General features: G+C 44.7%; 1 protein-coding gene across 1 annotated transcript in view; it reads left to right on the forward strand.

Annotated features, from left to right (window-relative positions):
• Positions 1-2632: 2632 nt before the first annotated feature.
• arid4b (AT-rich interaction domain 4B) overlaps positions 2633-26840 on the forward strand; it is a 51945-nt gene continuing 27737 nt past the window's right edge. Inside the window, exons 1-2 of the mRNA XM_080548577.1 lie at positions 2633-2677; positions 21856-21966. Of these exons, the coding sequence (XP_080404703.1) occupies positions 2672-2677; positions 21856-21966 (117 nt within the window). The 5' untranslated portion in view covers positions 2633-2671. The remainder of the gene's footprint in view (positions 2678-21855; positions 21967-26840) is intronic.

A 26840-nucleotide genomic window follows, 5' to 3' on the forward strand; every position in this document is an offset into this window, starting at 1 on the left:
GTTATCGTATGCATGCTGCTGAGACCAGACAACACTGAGAGCGAATCGAGTAATAAATGATCATTAGGCCATTTGGCATTCATTCATTTCAAGGACTGTCGCGTCCAAGAGAGAGGGATGATTCAGATAGAGAGAGGCATGATTCAGATAGAGAGAGGGATGATTCAGATAGAGAGAGGCATGATTCAGATAGAGAGAGGCATGATTCAGATAGAGAGAGGGATGATTCAGATAAACACAGGTGATTCAGATAGAGAGAGGGATGATTCAGATAGAGAGAGGCATGATTCAGATAGAGAGAGGCATGATTCAGATAGAGAGAGGCATGATTCAGATAGAGAGAGGCATGATTCAGATAGAGAGAGGGATGATTCAGATAAACACAGGTGATTCAGATAGAGAGAGGGATGATTCAGATAAACACAGGTGATTCAGATAGAGAGAGGGATGATTCAGATAGAGAGAGGCATGATTCAGATAGAGAGAGGCATGATTCAGATAAACACAGGTGAATTGTGTGTGTGTGTGTTCACCTTTCCTGACTACTGTCTGAACTGTTTTGGGGGGTGCGTTCGTAAATACGCTCAGGAAATCCGACCAGCACTCGTGGAACGCCTCTTCTACAATCAAATGACTCGGTCCCTTTATGACGTCGAGCCCAGTGTGCGCTCCGGCGCTTCTCGGAGCGAATGTACGAACGCAGCCCTCGCTGTGTTGCAGCTGGAGCCACAGAAATGGCATCATCCCCCCTGCATCATCTAGCGCAGCAGACAGCCTGGAGGAGACATTAAGACATTACCCTAACCTGTTCATAGGAGACATTGCCCTAACCCTAACCCCCCCCCTCCCCTGTCTTTCAATTGTAACTCTTGTCGTGCAATAATCCTGACTTCTTTCTTGTCGTAAAGGCATGAATGTGTTCAGCAGTCACATGTTCCTTTTCTCTTTGGGGGGGTGTTTGCTTGCATGAGGCCGAGGCCACGTGGGAGGGGGGGGGGGCATCACGTTACATAACCGGCCTGGAGGTTTTCTCCTAATTCAGGGTATCCGCGGTGTCTTGAAAAGTATTAAAAGTTGATGAATCAATTTTGGGAAAATCAAGACCCTTAATAATAAGTATTAAAAAGTCTTATCACGATTTTATGAGGTTTTGAATTTTGTAGGTATTTTTCTGAATTAGACTCTGTCCAAAGAGTTTGAGTCCTAAAAACTGTTAGTAAAGGTTCGTGAATTTATTAGTTTTATTAAAAAACAAAAGATGAACCAGAAATGGTGTTGTATGATAGTGGTCTAGTCTGTTGCAAACTCAAACTGTTAAGTTAAAGGTCTCACTGATGTAAACGGTTACAGCTCGAAGTGGCGGTGAGGTCTGGAAAAATATTGACAAGGTCTTTAAAAAGTCTTAGAAAGGTATTGAAATTAACCTCAAGATTCCTGTATACACCCTGTAATTGGAATAATCAACCCCACCGTGCTTCCCACAGATACACACAGACAGAACAACTGTCCCCTGGGCTCTCCCCACAGCGTGGAGATAGTTGTAGCTATAGGCTGTGTAACTTGTATTGTAATTGTATGGATGCATTTTGACACTGTGGAAGAAAGGGCAAGAAAGGAATTTGTTTTATGAATTTAAAGGCACAATCTGTGATGTAGCCTATAGTATGTTCATCCTGTCCGATGCTCATTTGAATTCATATTGATCCTCAAAGACTGTAGACTTATACATGCTTACCTACCGAGCTTAACTTTCTTACACTATCATAAACCCTTGTAATGGTGGTGTACGTCATTGTTTGTACACAATGTGTTTGCAAAACAAACTTTGAAACATGTCTACAACTATAATTCCAATACCATGGACTGTTCTTTAGTTTAGTTAGTCCTTCCAGAGCTGTTAGGCCTAATTTAAGAGCGGTCACTTTTCTCCAGCCCATCTTTCAACTTTATACCAGAATGTGGCATGGGGTGGTCCAGTGGTCTAGCACCGCGGTCTACAGTGCACACATATGTTCATGTCAGCATGGGCACGCCCTGCTGACATGCCCTCTCTCCCTTCTTCTCCTTACTCTCCTGTCTGTCTTCACTGTGTCTGTCCAGTAAAAAAATAAATGTTATACCAGAATACCTAAGTGGTAGCAGCCATTTGGCTAAAAGTAATTAAGGATTGCATCTTTAGGCTATGTAAGGTGTCTTGCATACATGCACATTTAGAATTAGGATTAATGCTACAAGGTTAGGTGAGAGGTGTGTGCTGCTTCCTAACCATTACTGTTTATGTGCCATGTTTAGACTTAATAAAAACTTAGGCTACTTGTTATTTGCACCCTAAAATTGTCCTGAATTAGGCCTAGCCTATATCAATGGTATCTGCTGTGCCCCTCTTTGATATCATGTTAAGTCCTTGCCACTGACATGGCTTGCATTTAATACTTACTCTTACATATTGAGTTTGCGTTTGGCAGGCCTGTGTAGTGTGTGTGTGTGTGTGTGTGTGTGTGTGTGTGTGTGTGTGTGTGTGTGTGTGTGTAGTGTGTGTGTGTGTGTGTGTGTGTGTGTGTGTGTGTGTGTGCCCTAACCTGGATTCTGGATCTGACTGTTTTCTAAACTTGTGTTTTTCTGCCACAGATTCACTGGTCATTCAAGAGGAGCCCAGAGAACCCCAGCAGAGATGAAGGTGAAGGAAATGTTTCTTTTTTTCCTGCATATGTTGGCTACTACTTTACTTTATCATTTCATTGTAGGGGCTAGGGCTGGGCAAACGATCAAAAATTCTTTTTCGATAATCGCAAGAATTAACGATCAATTATCGATTAATTGATGAGCTTTTTTTCCATAAAAAAAAACAAAAAACAAAACTAGGGCAGAACTAACAAGCATGTTTTCCTTGGGGAAAAACGTTATTTGTGTTGCTATTGCACACATTCATTCATTCACATTCAAACTAGACACTACAGTCAGATAACAATCCTCTTAAACAAGGCAGTGAGTAGCCTAAATTGTTTAACTTAAAAACACATTTTACGTTATAAATAAAAATATAGAAAATAAGTAACTCCACCATAGGAGCAGTAAAAAAACTGTTACTCACAAATAGGAGGATGACTGAAAACGTTAGTGTCCTTAAGAGTGTCCAGCTTAACTTAAATGTAAACTCCAGCGAGAGACTGTAGGCGGCAGGCCTACTGGTTCCTGTTCAGAAAGATGATCATGTTAACATGTTCAGGGGTGAGAGACGAACGCAATCTGGTGACAGTTAGGCCAGCCTAACTAATTTCCATTATTATTATTAAAAAATAAAAATAAAAAATAAATAAATATATTAATGATTAGCGATCAAAATATTTTGTGATCGACCAAGATCCTTATCGATCAATTATCGATCGTCGATCATTGATGCCCACCCCTAGTAGGGGCTAATGTTTTCTCATAGGCTATTTCTTGAGATATGATCACAGATTTGCAATGTAATGTTAGGTTGCAACTAGGGATGTCCCGATCCGATACTGATATCGGATATCGACCCGATATTGGTCCTGAATGCTGGATCGGGGATCGCACCAGAAAAAAAAAAGGCTCCGATCCGATCCTACTGTCATGCGCAGTCAAACTTATGTGTATAAGCGATGAGGGAATGAAAACAGTCAGAAACGCGTGTCGCAGAAATGCTTCACGCGAGTCGCAGAAATGCTTCACGCGAGTTGCAGAAATGCTTCACGCGAGTCATATATGCGCTTAAAATGCGCATAGTGCTGTGTGCTTCCGGTTTCATTACAAAGAGGTTAACCCTATATGTGCCTGACGTCTAACAACATTCAAATGACTCTAACTTCATATTTTTTCGGATTTCAATGTATGACACATCATTTGAAAGCTTATGATCCGTAGTTCCAATCCACAACACGTCGCATTTGTTGCTTTAATAAAGGCTGGCAGTCTTTAATTTAACTGTTGTTGGTGTGGACTATATACTGGGGAGGTATTTGTTATTATTCAGGGGTCAAAAAATGTATACAAATATCGGATCGGTATCGGTATCGCCGATACCCGAAGCCCAGGTATCGGTATCGGTAGTGAAAAAGTGGGATCGGGACATCCCTAGTTGCAACAGTCTATCCTTAGAAGTACCTCATTTGAAAAGACCAATGTTTAACTGATGTGTCATCATGAAGTGGAAATTGTTTTAGTGTTGTTTAGCCGACATAGAAGAACCCATGTTGAAATTCAGGAAGGTAATCCCATACATGCTTTTTATTGGTTGTTCAATGCAACTTGTCATTGCTCTGGGCCTGTGGTGGTCCAGTGGTCTAGCACCGTGGTCTGCAGTGCATACATTATGTGCCCTAACCTTGATTCTGGATCTGACTGTTTTCTAAACTTGTATTTTTCATGTCATCATGAAGTGGAGCATGGGTTCGGATCCGGCCCATGCCCTTTCTCTCTTTACTTTCCTGTCTGTCTTCACTGTATCTGTCCAATAAAATGAAAAATATGAGTGCGACTGCCCCACGCTTTTAGATATTTAATTTCTCTACTTTTTCTATATCAACTTTATCTCAATGAAGCAGAGTTATAGTCATATAAACGGTTGCAGCCTTTGTATCCCGATGTGTTTCGACTGAGACGGTTCACCTCATGTTTCTATGGTAACAGACTTTTGATTACCTGCATGAGTTGACACAGTTGTTGTTTTTTATCATGTTTTAAATTAAGTCATCACAGGATGTTTAACATGAACCAAAAAACAAGTCATTGTTGTTAGCGACAACTTTCTATTTTCGAGTCTCATTGTAAGTGTTTCACTTCAAGTGCGATATAAACATGTGAGTAGCATTGTGTTCAGAGCCAGGTGTTTATAAACATGTGAGTAGCATTGTGTTCAGAGCCAGGTGTTTATAAACATGTGAGTAGCATTGTGTTCAGAGCCAGGTGTTTATAAACATGTGAGTAGCATTGTGTTCAGAGCCAGGTGTTTATAAACATGTGAGTAGCATTGTGTTCAGAGCCAGGTGTTTATAAACATGTGAGTAGCATTGTGTTCAGAGCCAGGTGTTTATAAACATGTGAGTAGCATCATGTTCAGAGCCAGGTGTTTATAAACATGTGAGTAGCATTGTGTTCAGAGCCAGGTGTTTATATAAACATGTGAGTAGCATTGTGTTCAGAGCCAGGTGTTTTCAGGAGGTGTGTGTGTGTGTGTGTGTGTGTGTGTGTGTGTGTGAGTGTGTGTAACATGTGAGTAGCATTGTGTTCAGAGCACACACACACAGATGAAGAGGTGAAGGTCACATTGTGTTCAGAGCCAGGTGTGTTCAGGAGCAGGGTTCAATGTAATTCAACTGGCCTGATTAATCTACACAGTATTTGCTGTTATGCTGTTATATATACTAGGCCTAGGCTATATTTTGTGCTGTTACTGTGGTTTTGTAACGGCACTGTGCTGACTGGTTTCGTTTGAATCATTGTTCTGTTTTTCAAGCAACATCCAGTCTTTGAAGAATACATGGTTAATAAAAAAATGTTTTAGTTAAATCCTGGGTTACTACACACAAAAGGTATTGCAAATGTTTTATTTCATTTTATGTCGGCTTGTTGTGTCTAGTGAAGCCCGTATCATTGCCAAGACAACCTCTGCCATAGTAGTAGTGGCTGGTATTGAGGTGACTCCTGTCGGAGGGACAAAGAGTTGATTCAAAGTAGGATTATTGTACAGTGTGTGAGCTTGGGGGGGAAGCTTAATTCTTTCCTGCATGCCCCTTCCGTGTGCCTTTGTTTAGCATACAAGCCCATTCATTGTTACACAACATGGTGGGTTGGTTTCCCTGAATTCCAATAGCCTACGTTGGGCAACATTGTTCGGCGTGCATTTGTGTAATATTTCTCACTAGTAGATTAGATGAACTAGTAGTTCATTAAAAAATAGCTTTGGTATGTTATTTTCTCCTAGACACATGGTGTGTTGTGTCTGCTCCCATGCAGGCTACTTTTAAAAATAAATAAATAATAACAACTTTTTATTTGTATAGCAGCTTTTCCTGCAAACGTTGCAGCTCAAAGTGCTCCAATCATTATAGAATCATAATTTTATTATTTAGTCATTTAAAGGCAATATTAAAAAGATGGGTGTTTAGTCTTGACTTGAACATACTGTATCTGCTGAGGTTGCATCCCTAATGTAAACTGGCAGTGAGACACAATCTGGGTGCATAAAATGAGAATGCAGCCTCACCAGATCTCTTCTTTTGGACATGTGGTACACATGTTGTTGTGTTATTTTCTCCTAGACACATGGTGTATTGTGTCTGCCCCCATGAATAGGGGGGGGGGGCAGGGTATACTTAAGTATAAGTCCATAAATGTATAAAATGAATGCCAAGCTGCCAACTAGGCCTATATGTAGGCCTACGGGTCATTCCAGTCCTCTATGATACCCAGATCTGTTGATCAGATTGTTCTTAAGTGCTGTGTGTCTGAGGCCTGTGTGTCTGAGGCCTGTGTGTCTGAGGTGTCCAGTGAAGGCCTACATGTTCAGAAGGCCTACGTGTTCAGAAGTGTCATTGGTAGAACTAGGGTACTATGTGGTATCAGCATTCTAAATTCTCAATTCCGTTCTCAAATTCCACAACGGAATTCATTCCCTTCGTTTATACTGATCGGCTTGTGTTTGATAGGACACAAATTATAGCCTGAGTGAATCTATTTTTCAAATGAGAGATTAGTGATCGCTCTATAACCTTTGCACTACTGATGTTTACATTACTACCTTTGTACTACTGTATATTCAGATTGCACATTGCACGTCTCCTAACATAACTTATTTTATACTTCTGCACATTAGACACTGTAGGCCTACATAGCTCGTAACTGTACATAGCTCATAACTGTACATAGCCCATAACTGTACATAGCTCATAACTGTACATAGCTCATAACTGTACATAGCTCATAACTGTATATAGCCCATAACTGTACATAGCTAATAACTGTACATAGCTCATAACTGTATATAGCTCATAACTGTATATAGCTCATAACTGTACATAGCCCATAACTGTACATAGCTCATAACTGTACATAGCTCATAACTGTACATAGCTCATAACTGTATATAGCCCATAACTGTACATAGCTAATAACTGTACATAGCTCATAACTGTATATAGCTCATAACTGTATATAGCTCATAACTGTACATAGCTCATAACTGTACATAGCTCATAACTGTATATAGCTCATAACTGTACATAGCTCATAACTGTACATAGCTCATAACTGTATATAGCTCATAACTGTATATAGCTCATAACTGTATACCTCTAAACTATACTGATGTTTACAATACTACCTCTGCACATACTGTAGGCTATATTACATAGTTACCTATCACTACCTCTTGTTCTACTATATCATGCCCTTATATCACTATTTGCACTTCTGGTTGGATGCTAAACTGCATTTCGTGTAATTCGTTATTTGTAAGAATTAATATTGGCAATATAATAGCAGCAGGTTCTGTTCAAGGAGCAAATCCGGCAGGCGGTGGTCTGTCACTGCAGGTCTCTGTTCCTCCCTGTTGACCCCGGGGGTGAGCCGGACTGACTTTGCCTGACATGGGGGAGGGAGGGAGGGAGGGAGGGAGGGAGGGAGGGAGAGGAGGTGTTTTTATTGAGTTATTGAATGAATGTCTTTTCCAAGAAGCGCTCAGTAAACCAACAGAGGTTGTTTGTCATAGTTGTGCTTTGTGATGCTGATAGATACCAGCCTTTATTGCAATAATGAAGTGGGGGCACAGTCTCTCTGAGTGTGTAATGTTTACATAACCCTAACCAAAGTGTCAGCAGTGTTTATTATGGTTAGCCTAGCCACACGGTGGACTCCTGAGTCCTGTGTGTTTAATCAAGCACATAATGCACCTCAAGACCAGTCAGTTCTCCAGCTCTGCAATGCCAAGTCAATGAACACATCTGATAACAGCAATAACGGGCCTTTCAACCTATGTTGTCCCTAGGCTGCACTGCTATGTTTTGTGTGCAATGACCAAACGGTTGCAACATGTTTTGTGGTACTATGGTCATAGAGGAGGGGGGGGGGGGGGGGGGGGCAGCTCTGTACTATGGTCATAGAGGAGGGGGGGGGGGGGCAGCTCTGTACTATGGAATGGACTTTATTGTCCTCACACACACACAAAAAAAAGGAACGGAAATTACAATCTCAATTGATTTAAATGGGGCCATATTCTTTCTCTTGACTATCTGACTGTGACGAAACTTCCAACCCCCCCTCTTTGTCTCTGTCCATGAAATCGGAGAAATCATTTTATAATGAAAATGAATGAATGAATGAATGAATGGTCTTTATTGTCATTGCTACAGTACAGGTACCAAACAACGAAATTTAGGAGGGGTGGCTCCCCTGGTGTTAGGAAAGGAAAAAAAATAGAAAAAAACATTTTAGAAAAAGCATAAAATCACAAGAAGGTAAGGAGCTGGTTTACATCAATAAAGGCTATGTACACAATCCACTGTACTATACTGCACAGATAGTCAACTAGGGTTGTCATATTGCACAAAAGTATTTTTTCACATTATTTTAAAGTGTCACAGTTTGCAGGCTTGAAATGTACATGTTTGTGCCTCAGCACTAGCTGCCATACAATCCGTCCAGACTGTCCTGGGCCCAGAACTTAGGCCTTTGCTGTGTTCAGGGCCTTGACGGCCCTGTGGTAGAAGCTGTCCTTCAGTCTGTTTGTCTTAGCGGCCGGGGTCCTGTACCTCCTTTTCGAGGGCAGCCTGATAAAGTGTACGTGCCCAGGGTGGGTCGGGTCCCTGGAGATCTTGGAGGCCCTCCTGAGACAGCGTGTGTTGTACAGCTCTTCCAGAGAGGGGAGGGGGGCGCCGGTGATCTTCTGTGCTGTTCTCACGACTCTCTGTAGCGCATTTCTCTCCGCTGTTGTGCAGCTGGAGAACCAGTTGCAGATGCCGTAGGTGAGGATGCTCTCCACTGCGCCGCGGTAGAAGGCCACCAGTATCTCCTGCTTGTTGTGTTCTTTCCTGAGGCATCTCAGGGTGTATAGCCGCTGTTGTGCCCTCTTGATGGTGCCTTTTGTGTTGTCCTTCCAGGCCAGGTCATCCCGCATGTGATGTCCCAGGAATCGGAGGGTTGAGACTCTCTCCATATGGTCATAGGGGGGGGGGGCAGCCCTGTACGATGGTCATAGGGGAGAGGGCTGCTCTTGTAAAGACTCTGCGTGTCCTATCAGCTGCAGAGTGGATCTTATACCCGTTCTCCCAAAGGCGCAGGAATGTCCGCCTCCCTGAGCTCCCTGAACTTAATGGTGTAGAGTATCGTGTGTGCTTGTGTGTGTGTGTGTGTGTGTGTGTGTGTGTGTGTGTGTGTGTGTAGATGTAGAGAGTATCGTGTGTGTGTGTGTGTGTGTGTGTGTGTGTGTGTGTGTGTGTGTGTGTGTGTGTATCGTGTGTGCTTGGGCTTTGAGTTGAGCGATGATCAAACACGTGAACACTCGTGAAGAAGCTGTGTGAAAATCCACATATGGGGAATGGCCGTGATGTGCCCCGTTGAGATGTCTTTGAGGCTGAGTACACTGCAAAAAGTACATCTAAGTATGAGATGAAAGATTAAATATCTAAGATGAAATATCTTAAATCAAGGCGACATAAGCTTGTTTTTTGTCTGACTGCACTTGTTTTAAGTTATATTTTACTTGTTTAAGGACATCTGGGCAAAGGGAAATGTTCCTGTTCTGTTGGCAGATAATTTTGCTCATTTTAAGTATGTCCAGTTTCATCTAGTCTCATTTGTAAAAAAATAAAAATTTGATTTTTGGCATTTAGCAGACGCCTTATTCCAAAGCGACTTACAATCAATACATTTGACTAAGCAAGTGAATCATCAGTTCACCAGTCGTAGCAGGAAAAGGAATCTAGCTCAGGCCAGGGGCCATTGGCAGTCGTCGTGATAGAAGAAGAAAGAAAGTCTCGGGTGTTATCCTCACCAGAGCTGCTAGTGCTGCTAAGGAAGGGTAAACAAATCATACTAAATTGGTTTATTTAATTGGGTGAACTTACACAGGTTTAACAGAGACTTACTTGCTGTTGGTGTTTAAAATCAGATCTTCTGGTGACGTTATGAGTGGGGCCAATACCGCACCCATGAAAAGCAAGCTAGAATCGAGGCACACTTTTCAAACTGCTCTCTCAGGTCAGCATACCTAGGTCTCAGGTCAGCATACCTTTCACAATTTCACAGAGTTACTTCAGCCTATATAAAACACCGTAAATTCAATTCGATTTTTTTTTTTACCACATGGCCCCTTTAAGAGGTTAATTTCAGCAGAGAAAAGGAAAGTGAAAGACTAGATTAAAAACGGCATAAAGTAGAAGTAGTTGACAGTGATTCACCAGTTCATCCATGTTGTTGTTCTGACGGTGGGAATCAATGCCCTGTCATGTAAACATGGCGCTGTGCGGGGCGGCCAGGGCTGCTTTGCAGACTAATGAGGTGTTTATCTGAGAGGTGGAGCTAGCTGCTAGCGTACAGGACACCCCCCCTGAAACCCATCTGTCAGAATCCCGCCGCCGCTAGAGGAGAGGTGTGATGGCCTGACAGAGTCGAGCTGGAACCGTTGGCAGGGCAGAGATGAGCTATGATGCTGCTACTGTGATGCAACAATGGCCCTCCTGCAATTCTTTCCTGCATGGCCCCCTGTCACAAACAGATTAAATAAACAGTCACTTCAGTTTTTTGGGTGTCGCTGGAGGCCTATGTATGCATGTTGGTTGGTTTGGTTTGTTGTCTCTGTGTGTATTTTTCTGATGTTTTATTAGGGGGGTAATTGTAGGTTGGACATTGTTGCGGTACAGTGTGTGTTTCATGTCAGGGTTGTTTGGGGTGGGTGTGTCTGTCGTGCAGTGGTCAGGACAGTGTCCTGTGAGAGTGTTCCATGTCTTGAAGCAAAATATGTCGTGTGTGTGTGTCTTTCTTTACTTTACTTTTATTTATTTGTATAGCACTTATCAAGACAGCAGTCACAAAGTGCTTCACAGTACATTTGGTAGTATACAGCATAACACAGCAAGTAAACAGCCAAAAAATTAAATATAATTCATAAAATGTAAACAAGCACTTCACAAAAGCAATGAAACAGAAGATAAAATGATAAAAATCAATACAGATATCAGAAGTAAAAAAGAGAAAACGACTTATAAAAACGCCATCCTATGTAAGTGGGTTTTTAAACGTTTTGTAAAAAGTGGTACAGACCCAGCTAACCTGACAGTGAGGGGGAGGCAATTCCATAATGTTGGAGCTACAACAGTAAAAGCACGGCCACCCTTTGTTTTGAGCCTGGACCGTGGGACAATTAAAATTCGTTAGACAATGTGACCAATTATTAAAAAGAAATACTGGACATGTGCAAAATGTACTGGATACGCATATATGGCTGTCCTGTCCGCACACGATTCTCAGAATTACAAAGATCACCTCCCGCTGCATCTCCATACCCGGGCCCGATAAACATCTATCAGTACCCATATTTATTTCTTACATTTGTTTCTCTTCTTTTATTGTATTTTTTATCTTACAAATGTATCTTTTTTCATGTTTATGTACTTCCCCTGCTTTTACATTCATGTTATGCTTCTATATGTTTTTATATTCACTTTATATTGTTATCCCTGTTGTAAAGCGCTTTGAGCTGCATTTCTTGTATGAAAGGTGCTGTATAAATAAAGCTTTACTTACTTACATATCAAATAGAGAGAGAACAATGTACGGCAAGATGGTTTTGCCGCCGGACAATGTGACAGACAACATCAAAGCAAATGTACTGAGAAATTGACCAGACATCCATATGCATTGCTCTCAGGTCTTCTGACGCTGGTTTTCTCTGTGCACCACATGTACAAAAGAAAAGGTTTGGTGAGGCTGCATTCTCATTTTATGCACCCAGATTGTGGAATGCACTGCCAGTTCACATGCAAATATTTTCAAGTCAAGACTAAAAACCCATCTTTTTAACATTGCCTTTAAAACGACTAAATAATTAAATTATGATTATATAATGATTAAAGCACTTTGAGCTGCAACGTTTGCAGGACAAATGCTATACAAATAAAAGTTATTATTATTATTATTATTATTATTATTATTATTGGCTGGGTAGCACATACAGGTGTCCACAGACAATGCTCAGAATTATCACATCATGTTGCGTCTTCATTCTCTTGACCCGATATCCAGCTGTCAGTATCAGATAGTGAGAGAGAGATGTAAGAGAGAGATGTAAGAGAGAGATGTAAGAGAGAGATGTAATGCCAGTTAAGACAGAGCAGTGTTAAGACAGAGCAGTGTTAAGACAGAGCAGTGTTAAGACAGAGCAGTGTTAAGACAGAGCAGTGTTAAGACAGAGCAGTGTTAAGACAGAGCAGTGTTAGGGCAGAGCAGTGTTAAGACAGAGCAGTGTTAAGACAGAGCAGTGTTAGGGCAGAGCAGTGTTAAGGTAGAGCAGTGTTAGGACAGAGCAGTGTTAAGGTAGAGCAGTGTTAAGGTAGAGCAGTGTTAAGGTAGAGCAGTGTTAAGGTAGAGCAGTGTTAAGGTAGAGCAGTGTTAAGACAGAGCAGTGTTAAGACAGAGCAGTGTTAAGGTAGAGCAGTGTTAAGACAGAGCAGTGTTAAGACAGAGCAGTGTTAGGACAGAGCAGTGTTAAGGTAGAGCAGTGTTAAGACAGAGCAGTGTTAAGGTAGAGCAGTGTTAAGGTAGAGCAGTGTTAGGGCAGAGCAGTGTTAAGGTAGAGCAGTGTTAGGGCAGAGCAGTGTTAAGGTAGAGCAGTGTTAAGACAGAGCAGTGTTAAGGTAGAGCAGTGTTAAGGTAGAGCAGTGTTAAGACAGAGCAGTGTTAAGGTAGAGCAGTGTTAAGGGCAGAGCAGTGTTAAGGTAGAGCAGTGTTAAGGGCAGAGCAGTGTTAAGGTAGAGCAGTGTTAGGGCAGAGCAGTGTTAAGACAGAGCAGTGTTAAGGTAGAGCAGTGTTAAGGTAGAGCAGTGTTAAGACAGAGCAGTGTTAAAGCAGAGCAGTGTTAAGACAGAGCAGTGTTAAGACAGAGCAGTGTTAGGGCAGAGCAGTGTTAAGGTAGAGCAGTGTTAAGGTAGAGCAGTGTTAAGGTAGAGCAGTGTTAAGGTAGAGCAGTGTTAAGGTAGAGCAGTGTTAAGGTAGAGCAGTGTTAAGGTAGAGCAGTGTTAAGACAGAGCAGTGTTAAGACAGAGCAGTGTTAAGACAGAGCAGTGTTAAGGTAGAGCAGTGTTAAGGTAGAGCAGTGTTAAGACAGAGCAGTGTTAAGGTAGAGCAGTGTTAAGACAGAGCAGTGTTAAGGTAGAGCAGTGTTAAGGTAGAGCAGTGTTAGGACAGAGCAGTGTTAAGACAGAGCAGTGTTAAGACAGAGCAGTGTTAAGACAGAGCAGTGTTAAGGCAGAGCAGTGTTAAGGTAGAGCAGTGTTAGGGCAGAGCAGTGTTAGGACAGAGCAGTGTTAAGGTAGAGCAGTGTTAAGGTAGAGCAGTGTTAGGGCAGAGCAGTGTTAAGGTAGAGCAGTGTTAAGACAGAGCAGTGTTAAGACAGAGCAGTGTTAAGGTAGAGCAGTGTTAAGGTAGAGCAGTGTTAAGACAGAGCAGTGTTAAAGCAGAGCAGTGTTAAGGTAGAGCAGTGTTAAGGTTAAGACAGAGCAGTGTTAGGGCAGAGCAGTGTTAGGACAGAGCAGTGTTAAGACAGAGCAGTGTTAAGGTAGAGCAGTGTTAAGGTAGAGCAGTGTTAAAGCAGAGCAGTGTTAAGACAGAGCAGTGTTAAGACAGAGCAGTGTTAGGGCAGAGCAGTGTTAAGACAGAGCAGTGTTAAGGTAGAGCAGTGTTAAGGTAGAGCAGTGTTAAGACAGAGCAGTGTTAAGGACAGAGCAGTGTTAAGGTAGAGCAGTGTTAAGACAGAGCAGTGTTAAGACAGAGCAGTGTTAAGACAGAGCAGTGTTAAGACAGAGCAGTGTTAAGGTAGAGCAGTGTTAAGGTAGAGCAGTGTTAAGGTAGAGCAGTGTTAAGGTAGAGCAGTGTTAAGGTAGAGCAGTGTTAAGGCAGAGCAGTGTTAAGGTAGAGCAGCGTTAGGGCAGAGCAGTGTTAAGACAGAGCAGTGTTAAGACAGAGCAGTGTTAAGACAGAGCAGTGTTAAGACAGAGCAGTGTTAAGACAGAGCAGTGTTAAGGTAGAGCAGTGTTAAGACAGAGCAGTGTTAAGACAGAGCAGTGTTAAGGCAGAGCAGTGTTAAGACAGAGCAGTGTTAAGACAGAGCAGTGTTAAGACAGAGCAGTGTTAAGACAGAGCAGTGTTAAGACAGAGCAGTGTTAAGGTAGAGCAGTGTTAAGGTAGAGCAGTGTTAGGGTAGAGCAGTGTTAAGGTAGAGCAGTGTTAAGGTAGAGCAGTGTTAAGACAGAGCAGTGTTAAGGTAGAGCAGTGTTAAGACAGAGCAGTGTTAAGACAGAGCAGTGGTAAGGCAGAGCAGTGTTAAGGTAGAGCAGTGTTAAGGCAGAGCAGTGTTAAGACGGAGCAGTGTTAAGGTAGAGCAGTGTTAAGACAGAGCAGTGTTAAGACAGAGCAGTGTTAAGACAGAGCAGTGTTAGGGTTAAGGTAGAGTTACTAGGGTGGTTGCATTCTCATGGTTATTCTGGCCCTATCATGCGTCCATGATGTCTGCCAGAGTGTTTATTATGCTAACTAACCCTAAGTTTATTTGCCCTGTGGCACGCGTGTGACAGACAGAGGCGCTTGTATGTAACGTTACGTAGCAGGGGTTTTCCATGTTGAAGCCAGGAGAACGCGAGATGAAATGAAGTGAGGGGTGGTCGCTATTAAAATACCAGGTAGTCATGGTGGATGATCATGAATGATGCTTGATAAGTGAATGCTATTTCAATTATGTTGAGTCCACCAGCGAGCTGTCTGTAAGATAAACAGCGCCAAGCGTAGCCTACTAACGTGAGCTGTCTGTAGTCTAGCCAGCAATGCTAGCTAGCCAATCAACTAGCTCTGTGAGCAGCTGTAGCTTGGCGTAACGTTAGGTTAGATAGCTAGCTTTATGCTTCTGCGTCGCCATTTACGCGCAGCGACGCAGAGGGCTGTTTCAATTTCTACTTCTGCGTCGGTCGGTCTTGTGTCACTGTTTACCTTCCTTAGCTATCAGTGTGGCAATGACTACATGCTCTTGTCTCCCGCTCACTGCCCTCCATCAAAAATGGCACATCCATCGATAATATGACATTAACTGCTGGGTTGGGCAGTGCCTAATTCGCGTCTATCGTGCACATATCAGCCTAACTTTAGATAGACACAGTGGTGTGTTAAGCATAGACACAGCACCAAAGCGATTTTTTTTGTTAAGCTTGTTGTAAAAAAAGGTAACATTAACATGAAACATGAAATTATATTAAACTAAGATAAGAATTTGCAATGGGAACGTATGTTAAGCCAGAGAGACTGGACAACAGGGTGACATTCACAGGTGTGCAGACTTGAGAAGGTGAGGTACAACATGCACTGGAGCTGTCATGCCAAATCGTGTGCACGGCCATCAGCGCGTCACGACCTAACGCGTCACGACCAGCTGGCACTGTGACGCGTCAGTCTAGTGTTTTTGAAACCTCCGTTTTGGCCGCCATTAGCGAAAAGCTTTAATTTGGCTCTACAAGTGTTAATATGTCATTTTATGAAGTTTTAATATGTTTTCAGGCGAGAAAGTAACCATATATATTCACAAAATGTATCCGGTTTAACAAAATAACCCTTATATCTATCTGATCTGACGTTAGGAGGGAGTTAGCGATTAGCGATGTTTAGCTTAACTTAGTTTAACAGAAGTATCTTCACTTTTAACATGACTTTCCGTGGTCGTAGAGGGCTGGTCGACGGCTTAAAATGACCGTGTAGACCTGTAGACCTTATCCAGCTATAGTCTTGTGTTTCTACCCCGGGCATAGCCGGTGTTATTCACGGACAAACACTCCTGTTAGAGTGGTTCTAGTACACTGGACATAGGTAACACATAGAGAGGCTTCTCTCTCTCTCCATCCTACACCTACCCTGCCTTCTCTCTCTCTCTCCATCCTACACCTACCCTGCCTTCTCCTCTCTCCATCCTACACCCACCCTGCCTTCTCTCTCTCTCTCCATCCTACACCCACCCTGCCTTCTCCTCTCTCCATCCTACACCTACCCTGCCTTCTCTCTCTCTCCATCCTACACCTACCCTGCCTTCTCCTCTCTCCATCCTACACCCACGCTGCCTTCTCCTCTCTCCATCCTACACCTACCCTGCCTTCTCCTCTCTCCATCCTACACCCACCCTGCCTTCTCTCTCTCCATCCTACACCTACCCTGCCTTCTCTCTCTCTCCATCCTACACCCACCCTGCCTTCTCTCTCTCTCTCCATCCTACACCCACCCTGCCTTCTCCTCTCTCCATCCTACACCCACCCTGCCTTCTCCTCTCTCCATCCTACACCTACCCTGCCTTCTCCTCTCTCCATCCTACACCCACCCTGCCTTCTCTCTCTCTCTCTCTCCATCCTACACCTACCCTGCCTTCTCTCTCTCCATCCTACACCCACCCTGCCTTCTCCTCTCTCCATCCTACACCCACCCTGCCTTCTCTCTCTCTCTCTCTCCATCCTACACCTACCCTGCCTTCTCCTCTCTCTCCATCCTACACCCACCCTGCCTTCTCCTCTCTCCATCCTACACCCACCCTGCCTTCTCCTCTCTCTCTCCATCCTACACCTACCCTGCCTTCTCTCTCTCCATCCTACACCCACCCTGCCTTCTCTCTCTCTCTCCATCCTACACCCACCCTGCCTTCTCCTCTCTCCATCCTACACCCACCCTGCCTTCTCCTCTCTCCATCCTACACCCACCCTGCCTTCTCTCTCTCCATCCTACACCTACCCTGCCTTCTCTCTCTCCATCCTACACCTACCCTGCCTTCTCTCTCTCTCCATCCTACACCCACCCTGCCTTCTCTCTCTCTCCATCCTACACCTACCCTGCCTTCTCTCTCTCTCTCCATCCTACACCCACCCTGCCTTCTCTCTCTCTCCATCCTACACCCACCCTGCCTTCTCTCTCTCTCCATCCTACACCCACCCTGCCTTCTCTCTCTCTCTCCATCCTACACCCACCCTGCCTTCTCCTCTCTCTCTCTATCCTACACCCACCCTGCCTTCTCTCTCTCTCCATCCTACACCCACCCTGCCTTCTCTCTCTCCATCCTACACCCACCCTGCCTTCTCCTCTCTCCATCCTACACCCACCCTGCCTTCTCCTCTCTCCATCCTACACCTACCCTGCCTTCTCCTCTCTCTCCATCCTACACCCACCCTGCCTTCTCTCTCTCCATCCTACACCCACCCTGCCTTCTCCTCTCTCCATCCTACACCTACCCTGCCTTCTCTCTCTCTCTCCATCCTACACCCACCCTGCCTTCTCCTCTCTCTCTCTCCATCCTACACTACACTACACTACGCATCCTATACTACACTACACTACGCTAGCTCGCGGTGTTCGGGTGACAGCCAGGGCGCGTTCGTAAATACGCTCTGGAAATCTGATCAGCACTCACGGAATGCCTCTTGTCCAATCAAATGACTTGGTCCCTTTATGACGTTGAACCCAGTGTGCGCTCCGGGGCTCTCAGAGCGAATTTACGAACGCGTTTAGCTGTGTCTAGCTGTCTAGCTGTCTAGCTGTCTAGCTGTCTAGTTGTTTAGCTGTTTAGCTGTTTAGCTGTCTTGGTGTTTAGCTGTTTAGCTGTCTAGCTGTCTATCTGTCTAGCTGTCTAGTTGTCTAGTTGTCTAGTTGTCTAGCTGTCTAGCTGTCTAGTTGTCTAGTTGTCTAGCTGTCTAGTTGTCTAGTTGTCTAGTTGTCTAGCTGTCTTGGTGTTTAGCTGTCTAGCTGTCTAGTTGTCTAGCTGTCTTGGTGTTTAGCTGTTTAGCTGTCTATCTGTCTAGCTGTCTAGTTGTCTAGTTGTCTAGTTGTCTAGCTGTCTAGTTGTCTAGCTGTCTAGTTGTCTAGCTGTCTAGTTGTCTATCTGTCTAGCTGTCTATCTGTCTAGCTGTCTAGCTGTTTAGCTGTCTAGTTGTCTAGCTGTCTAGTTGTCTAGCTGTCTAGTTGTCTAGCTGTCTAGCTGTCTAGCTGTCTAGCGGTCTATCTGTCTAGCGGTCTATCTGTCTAGCTGTCTATCTGTCTATGTTACTGTGTCCGCGAATGCTATGCTATTGTTGTGCTAGGTGCATTGCCTGACTGTGTCCGCGAATGCTATGCTATTGTTACGCTATGTTGAATGGTGTACTAGTTTTCACTGAATAAATCGCGATTTCTTTCAAAGAAGGTAGCAGGTGTGTATGTCCATGTCAAGGGAAGGTACGACTTGTATGACAGTAGTGTGATTAGGACATAAGTTGAGGATATGAGTGTAGTTGTACTTTAGCCTGTGGAGACGCGATAGCATTATATGTGTTTTCATATATAAACGGGTTATTTTGATAAACCGGATACATTTTGTGAATATATATGGTTACTTTCTCGCCTGAAAACATATTAAAACTTCATAAAATGACATATTAACACTTGTAGAGCCAAATTAAAGCTTTTCGCTAATGGCGGCCAAAACGGAGGTTTCAAAAACACTAGACTGACGCGTCACGCGTGCCAGCTGGTCGTGACGCGTTAGGTCGTGACGCGCTGATGGCCGTGCACACGATTTGGCAGTGCACACGATTTGGCATGACAGAGCCCGCGCGGCCACACGACTAATTGAAAAAATAATCGACAGATTAGTCGACTACCAAAATAATCGTTAGTTGCAGCCCTAGTATTCAATTGTATTTTTGAAAGAGCGATTTAATTAAGATAAGTTTGAGAGAAAAAAAATGTAATCACAGCAACGCAGAAGTAATTCTTTCCAGTTTACTGTACCGCTATCTAAAAACAGAAGGATAAAACCATAATACAAGGTGATTTTACTTGTAGAAATATCTTAAAATCTGCATTACCTTTGAAGCTAAGTCCCTGTGTCCCCTGTGGCTTGCAATCTGTGATCAGACTTCAACAACATCCAAATGTGAAAAGTAGGCTAGTAGGCTATGTCTAGTCACAAACTGGAGCTAGGTACCCCCTGTATCTTTGCTGATGTAGGCCTATATGGTTACCTGCATCGAGGCTTTTAAAAAAACTAGCTAAGACACACATTTTCTCCCTGGCCTTTGACCTGAGGTGAGCCTGCCTCCCGACACTGCACTTTTTGTACTTTTATTCCTGCACTTGTATTTTGTATTGCACCTTGTTTTTAGTGTATTTTTTTCTGTTGTTTCTCTTTTACTAGTGTTTTCTGTTCAGGACTTTGGGCGGCTGTTTTTGTCGTTGTAAAATGTGCTATATAAATAAACATTACTGACTTACCTTTTTGGATTCAAGGCTCTAAATTGTAGGAGATGTTGTTGTTGCTGTTTACAAGTGTTTAAAAAAATGAAAAAACTGCTCCAGCTTCCAGAGTGCACTTCCTCAACTTAACCAATCAACTCTAAACGCTAAAAGATAAATAGGTGCATTAAAAATTGCATATTTAATTAAGCCTATTTTTTGTATGTTTTTGAGAACAAACATTTTTGCATAAATGCACTTATGTAATTAAAACTGTTTACTAATACTAATACTGTTATTTCGTTCCACACACACAAAAACACAAAACAGAACGTTGTTGCCAGGTACTTGAGCATGAAGGTTATCATACTGTCGAAATCTCGTAACCTGCCACCCCCTCGATGGGTAATCTGTTGTGGACTGTGCCTCACTCCAGATGTCCTTGTCTAAATATAGAGCTGTAGTGTGGGCTATTGTCTGCTGCTGTTTGTGGAAATGTCTAGCTGAGATCCGCACAATGTTGCAACCAGGATGGAATGGAACCGAAGGAATGAAAAGTCTGTTGTCTTTGTTTTGTTTTCTTTCTCTCTCTCTCTCTCTCTCTCTCTCTCTCTCTCTCTCTCTCTCTCTCTCTCTCTCTCTCTCTCTCTCTCTCTCTCTCTCGACTTGAGGGAAGATATCTCTATAGATGACAGAGAACACTGATGACTAAAGTGTTATAGAGCTTAGTCCTGTCATTACCAGTCAAGGGGCCGATTCTGTCTTCCCTAGGATGGTTGTCTTCTAAATGCCCAGAGCAGATGGTTTGTGTTTTCCCTGATGAATCATTGAAATGGATTTGTCTTTGCTCTTTAAGCTCTACACTGCAGATGGCTGTAGTAGTGCATTATGGGAACACTCCTGCATCACCACGCTTAGAAGTTTCCAAGTAAACGGGCCGACTTATATAGCACCTTATTCCAAAGCGCTTTACAACAGCCCCTCATTCACCTATTCACACACACACACACACACACACACACACACACACACACACACACACACACACTCACCCACTCACACACCAACGGCTGCCAAGCTACCATGCAAGGCGCCGGCCCGATCATCGGGAGCAATTTGGGGTTCAGTGTCTTGCCCAAGGACACCTTGACACGTGGCCAGCCAGGGCTCGAACCGCCGATCTGCCGACCTTGCGATCATTACACGCCCGCTCTACCTCCTGCGCCACAGCCGCCCCTCGAGTGTTTTCTAGAGGCTGACACGTAAACCTAACCTACTGTTACTAAGATCCTTGACTTTCTTGCGCCTGAGGCAGAGATTATCGAGCCTGAGTTCATCTCCCTTTCTGAAAGGTATTCCCTGGTTTTCTCACACTGCCTGTCTCCCTCTCTCTCTCCCTCCCTCCCTCCCTCCCCCCCTCCCTCCCCCCCTCCCTCCCCCCCTCCCTCTCTCCCTCCCTCCCTCCCCCCCTCCCTCCCTCCCTCCCTCCCTCTCCCTCCCTCCCTCCCTCCCTCCCTCCCTCCCTCCCTCCCTCCCCCCTCCCTCTCTCTCTCCCTCCCTCCCTCCCTCCCTCCCCCCCTCCCTCCCTCCCTCCCTCTCCCTCCCTCCCTCCCTCCCTCCCTCCCTCCCTCCCCCCCTCCCTCCCTCCCTCCCTCCCTCCCTCCCTCCCTCCCTCCCCCCCTCCCTCCCTCCCTCCCTCCCCCCCTCCCTCCCTCCCTCCCTCCCCCCCTCCCTCCCCCCCTCCCTCCCTCCCTCCCTCCCTCCCTCCCTCCCTCCCCCCCTCCCTCCCTCCCTCCCTCCCTCCCCCCCTCCCTCCCTCCCCCCCTCCCTCCCTCCCCCCCTCCCTCTCTCCCTCCCCCCCTCCCTCCCCCCCTCCCTCCCTCCCTCCCTCCCTCCCCCCCTCCCTCCCTCCCTCCCTCCCTCCCTCCCTCCCCCCCTCCCTCCCTCCCCCCCTCCCTCCCTCCCTCCCTCCCTCCCTCCCTCCCTCTCTCCCCCCCTCCCTCCCTCCCTCCCTCCCCCCCTCCCTCCCTCCCTCCCTCCCTCCCTCCCTCTCTCCCCCCCTCCCTCCCTCCCTCCCTCCCCCCCTCCCTCCCTCCCTCCCTCCCCCCCTCCCTCCCTCCCCCCCTCCCTCTCTCCCTCCCCCCCTCCCTCCCCCCCTCCCTCCCTCCCTCCCTCCCTCCCCCCCTCCCTCCCTCCCTCCCTCCCTCCCTCCCTCCCCCCCTCCCTCCCTCCCCCCCTCCCTCCCTCCCTCCCTCCCTCCCTCCCTCCCTCCCTCTCTCCCCCCCTCCCTCCCTCCCTCCCTCCCCCCCTCCCTCCCTCCCTCCCTCCCCCCCTCCCTCCCTCCCTCCCTCCCTCCCCCCCTCCCTCCCTCCCTCCCCCCCTCCCTCCTCCCAGACTCTGGAGGAACCCCCGTACCTGACAGTGGGGACAGATGTAAGTGCCAAATACAGAGGGGCTTTCTGTGAGGCCAAGATAAAGACTGCCAAGAGACTGGTGAAGGCGAAGGTAAGTCACATCACACTCCCTGGTCATGATCATCATGTTAATGACTACCTCAGTGTTGTGTTGTAACTCCTGGATTTGGATTTGAAACAGAGCTATAGCCTGATACATGTAGGCCTATAATACATCATATCGATCACTCACTGTATTGTATTATTGTTTATTTGTCAGGGACAGTGTACATCAAAGAATGCACCAGAATTAGCCAAGAAGGCTAGGTTTCACCCGTATTCCCTGACCACTGTCCTGAGCTATGGCCACAACATTGTCCACTGTAATATATGTATGAGTGGTTAGTCATGGTTATATACATATACATATATGTGTGGTGGCCTGGGAAAACCCTTCACATGGTGGCATTTTGACATTTTCATTTTTTAATATTTCCATAAATTAGAAGTTCTCAGCTATTCATAACTGGTTGAATGACTGAGATAGCCCTTTATTTAAAAAAAGTTATGAGCATTTTAATGTATCATGTCAAAAAAAGTGAAAGGTAAGAAATGCTGCCCCCATGCTGCCCCCGACCCCTTTCTCCTCCGGGTCGGGGGAGGAGCCTATGCAGATCGGCCGGTCTCGTTTGTCTGCTTGTGATGCGGTGTTAGTCTGCTCGCCTCGTCGGTATAAAACAAGTACTTTCTCTTTTGTTTTCTTAAAATGTTTATTCACCATAATGTAGTATGGAGTTCAAAGTACTAGAATACCACATAATATCAAAATAGCGATTTCCGTCTATTTTTGCTCTTTGCCACAAACGAACGCCAGCGACATCCGACGGGTTTTCCCAGGCCACCACACATATGTATATATATATATACATTTTCTGAAGAGAATATTATTTTGTGAAGGCTCCTTGGTAGAAATGCCCATTGAAAACTCAGAAGGTGTAAATCCTTGAAAAAGCTTAGCGGATTTATAGTGTGGCTCTTTGGTGTCTATTAGCAACTAGTTTCTTTTTCTTTTTCCAACAGAGAATCTGACACCTATCAACTAACACCTATCAACTAACACCATATAACACCTATCTGTGTGTAGATAGACAACAGTGAAACAGAGGGTCGTTGTTGTTTTCTCCCAGTTTAGTTCAGTGTAGCTTCATCACATCAAGTACATTTGGCCCAATGGGTTACTACATGGGACATGTTTCCACAATCTTTAATTCTCTTGCCTGAAGAAGGTCTATGACCGAAAGCTCGCAATAAACTACGTTTTTTTGCACAGTGTTTGAGTGTGCGGATGCTGTTATTTTGCACACAACCTTTATTTCTCTTGAAGGAAGAAACCCGAATGAGAAGGAAGCAATTTACCATGAGAGGACGGGGGTTGTGGACTCATTTACCACTGGTACAGGGTACCACTTGTCGAGTGCCGGAAAACCCTGTACAGTGGTAAATGAGTCCACAACCCCCGCCCTCCAATGGTAAATTGCTTTTCTACAACAGCCACCACATAATATAAAAAATAAACACACAGTTTTAACATTAAATTCATTTATTTACAATCATTAATAGTTTCAGATGCATTTTAGGTCAGCACAGGTGTTCTTAATCCGATTGATTGGGAGTAGGGCTGCACGATTAATCGATTTTAAATCGAAATCGCGATTTGAGATGGTGCGATTAGCAAATCGCAAAGCCTGCGATTTGGGATACATTATACAGCGCGTCGGATTCAACGTCAATGAACGCACACACCCAAGAACAACAACACTGCACGTGAAACGCCCAGGTGTGAATCTGTGAAGACGTTTCAGTAGCTAGCAACATTCATGGTGGATAAATGGCTTCAGCAGAGCCAGAAGCAACGATTTAGTCCCGAAGAAAAACAGCACTTCTGTTGTAAGTATTTCGGGTTTAGGATGTGCAACAAAAGCAGGTGTTGCGCACGACCTGTCGTGGAACAATCGCTCCATCCAGAGGCAACACCACAAACCTGTATCAGCACTTGAAAAAGTACCACAGGCAGCTCTATGACGAGTGTACGGTCAGAAACGGAGAGTTAAGTGAAAGTCCCGTAGCCCAGTCTAACGTTAAGCAAACTAGAGTTTTAGAGTCGTTTGCGGCTGTTCTCACGAAGGCACCGTGAAATAACCAATTCCATCACGCATTACCTCGCTAAAGACGTGGTGTCTATTAACACTGTGAGCAACGAAGAGTTTAAAAAACTCATCCAAACGCTCAATAAAAGATAATGTGATTCCATCCCGCACATACGGAGCTGAAGAATGTGGAGTACTATGCAACAACAACCGATCTGCGGTCGAGCCGTGCACTTCATACATTACGACGAGTTGAAGAGCTTTATCTATTTCAATGTTTACAGAAAGGACCTATTCTTATTTACTGGACATTTTTATTATGACTTTATTTAACTTGATTGCAGTATGTGCAATATTTAGATGCTGCTCCTGAGCCATAATTAAATAACCTTGTTTGTAGAAAGGTCCTATTTTATTTTCATATTGGAATTGTTCAATTTTTTTTGACACTTGAGAGAAACAAAATGGCAGCTGTTTAAAAAACCCATACATAAATATGTTGTTCCAATTCATATCTTTTAAGTTCTCATCCTTGCATTAGAACAGTTTGATGGCATAAGCGCAGTTAACAGTTTGATGGTATCATGTGGTAATGCTCTCTGAAATTAGCCCATGATAGAAGGTGATAGACAGATTCATCCAATCACCTGCCAAGTATTTTTTTAAAGTACCTGCCCTTTTCCAAACAGCTTCCAATTAAGCTTTCCTAGATGGTTGTGTGAAACAAACCACCTGAGTCAGGTTAGTAAAGCTCCATCACATGTTTTAATCTGAAGCTTGATTTTAAAGCAACCCAACTTTAAAGCAACCCAATGTAAGTTTAGTTCTTTCACTCGTAGCTCGGGCTGTGGGGGTGCTAGAGGAGGGAGCCTCTAAGTCCCCTGAAGACGTACAAACAAACTGCACGTTGATACGACCTTCCTAGCCGGAGACATGGCCACACTTTACAAAAACTTCCTTCGGGTCGCTTTAAAAAAAAGAATCGCAAATTAAATCGCAATCGCAATATCTGTCCAAATAATCGCAATTCGATTTTTTGCCCCAAATCGTGCAGCCCTAATTGGGAGAAGCATTGATACTGGAAATACGGTCTGAACTGAAGGTTGTTGGGATATTTACCACTGTTGCTAGCCAATCAGAATCCAGTATCCAAACATGCTGTTGTAGAATAGAGGTTTTGGTCCGGTCCTAGACAGAGCATGCTCTATGGGCTGAACCATGCGCCCCCAGGGTGGGTGGGACAGACAGGGACGTGTCTCTTTGGCTTGTGAGACCTCATTTTAGAACTATTATTAGTATAGTATAACTGTTGTTTTTTACATCCTATACCATCTCTTTAACTTAGCTGTACAACCAAGGAATCGGCTAATGAGAGGAAACGACCTAACAAACGAGCTAACAATTATGATAAGGATAGGAGGATGGACTACAAAAAAAAAGCCTGTTTTGTTTTGGACAATTACAGATTTGCGTGGGCGGGCGGTGGGCGGTGGGCCCCATATTCACCTTACCCCTAAACAGGGGGCACCTTTGGTCACGTCGGTTCCCAAAAGAGGATGGAGGGAGGGGAGGCTGTGTTTTGGGGATCATTTCTCAGAGAGAGCAGTTTCAACACAAAGCCGGCGTGTATGAGAGTGCTGGATTATGGATCGGAGAGAGAGAGAGACTTTTATCTGGTTAGGAGCTTAACCCTCCAACCTCCCGTCCCCATGGCAGCGGTGGTGTCTGTGATTGTGCATGTGGGACTGTTCTTCTAGTGTGACTGATAGCGTGTTGGTGTGTGCGTGTGTGCTAAATAATGCCAGACCCCCCCCTGTCCTCGCCTTCCTGTTTCCTCGGTGTCACTGAGGGAGTCATGACATGCACATCAGGGTCGGCCGGTGTAACAGTAATACGGTATAACAGTAATATGGTGTAACAGTAAGTAACACACCATCCCGCGGTATTTTGAAAATGCCTACAGTGGGCTTTTCAATACCGTCGTAACATTTAATGGACTGACTTATATAGTCGCCTTATTCCAAAGCGCTTTACAACGGCCTCTCATTCACCCATTCACACACCAATGGCGGCAAGCTACCATGCAAGGCGCCGGACCGCTCATTGGGAGCAATTTGGTGGTTCAGTGTCTTGCCCAAGGACACTTCGACATGTGGCCAGCCGGGGCTCGAACCGCCGATCTGCCAACCTTGCGATCATTAGATGCCGGCTCTACCTCCTGCGCCACAGCCGCCCTCAAACATTTCTGCTCCATTATCTATCACGCTGCTAAACTAAACTCTGTTTGTCACATTCACAATGTGTAACAGCGCCGCTGCCAGAGTGGTAGGATTGCAATCATTACAAATCGTTAGCCTCATAGCATAATTGCCTACGTCATATTTTGGCCAAATTGAGATATCTGCCTAACTCTACTCTCCTAACACTGCTGATTATTGACACTGGGCATTGTTGCCTCTATGACATCAGCCTATCAGAATGCATGTTACATTCCAAAATCTGCCCAAGTCATCTCTTTGACAAATGTACATTTTGAGAGCTGACTTTTTGCAGTGTGGACGAGGTTATGTTTGGAGGATTTGCATGAAAAACATGACGGCCAGATATGAGAACACTAGTGGGAACTAATCTACACTCACACACCTCAAACTGAAACACTCACACCTCAAACTGAAACACTCCTACTACAGCTCACACAGCTGCTCAGGTGTGATGTCTGTCTATATCAGCGCTGCTGTCTGTCGGGTTCAAACAGCTTTGTCTGTGACAGACTTTTCATTTGATTTCAACAAGGTGGGGTTTGATGGTATTACAAACATGTATTTGATGACACCATTGG

This window comes from Nansenia antarctica, assembly GCF_963989245.1.
Source record: "Nansenia antarctica genome assembly, chromosome: 1".
NCBI classification, from domain to species: Eukaryota; Metazoa; Chordata; class Actinopteri; order Argentiniformes; family Microstomatidae; genus Nansenia; species Nansenia antarctica.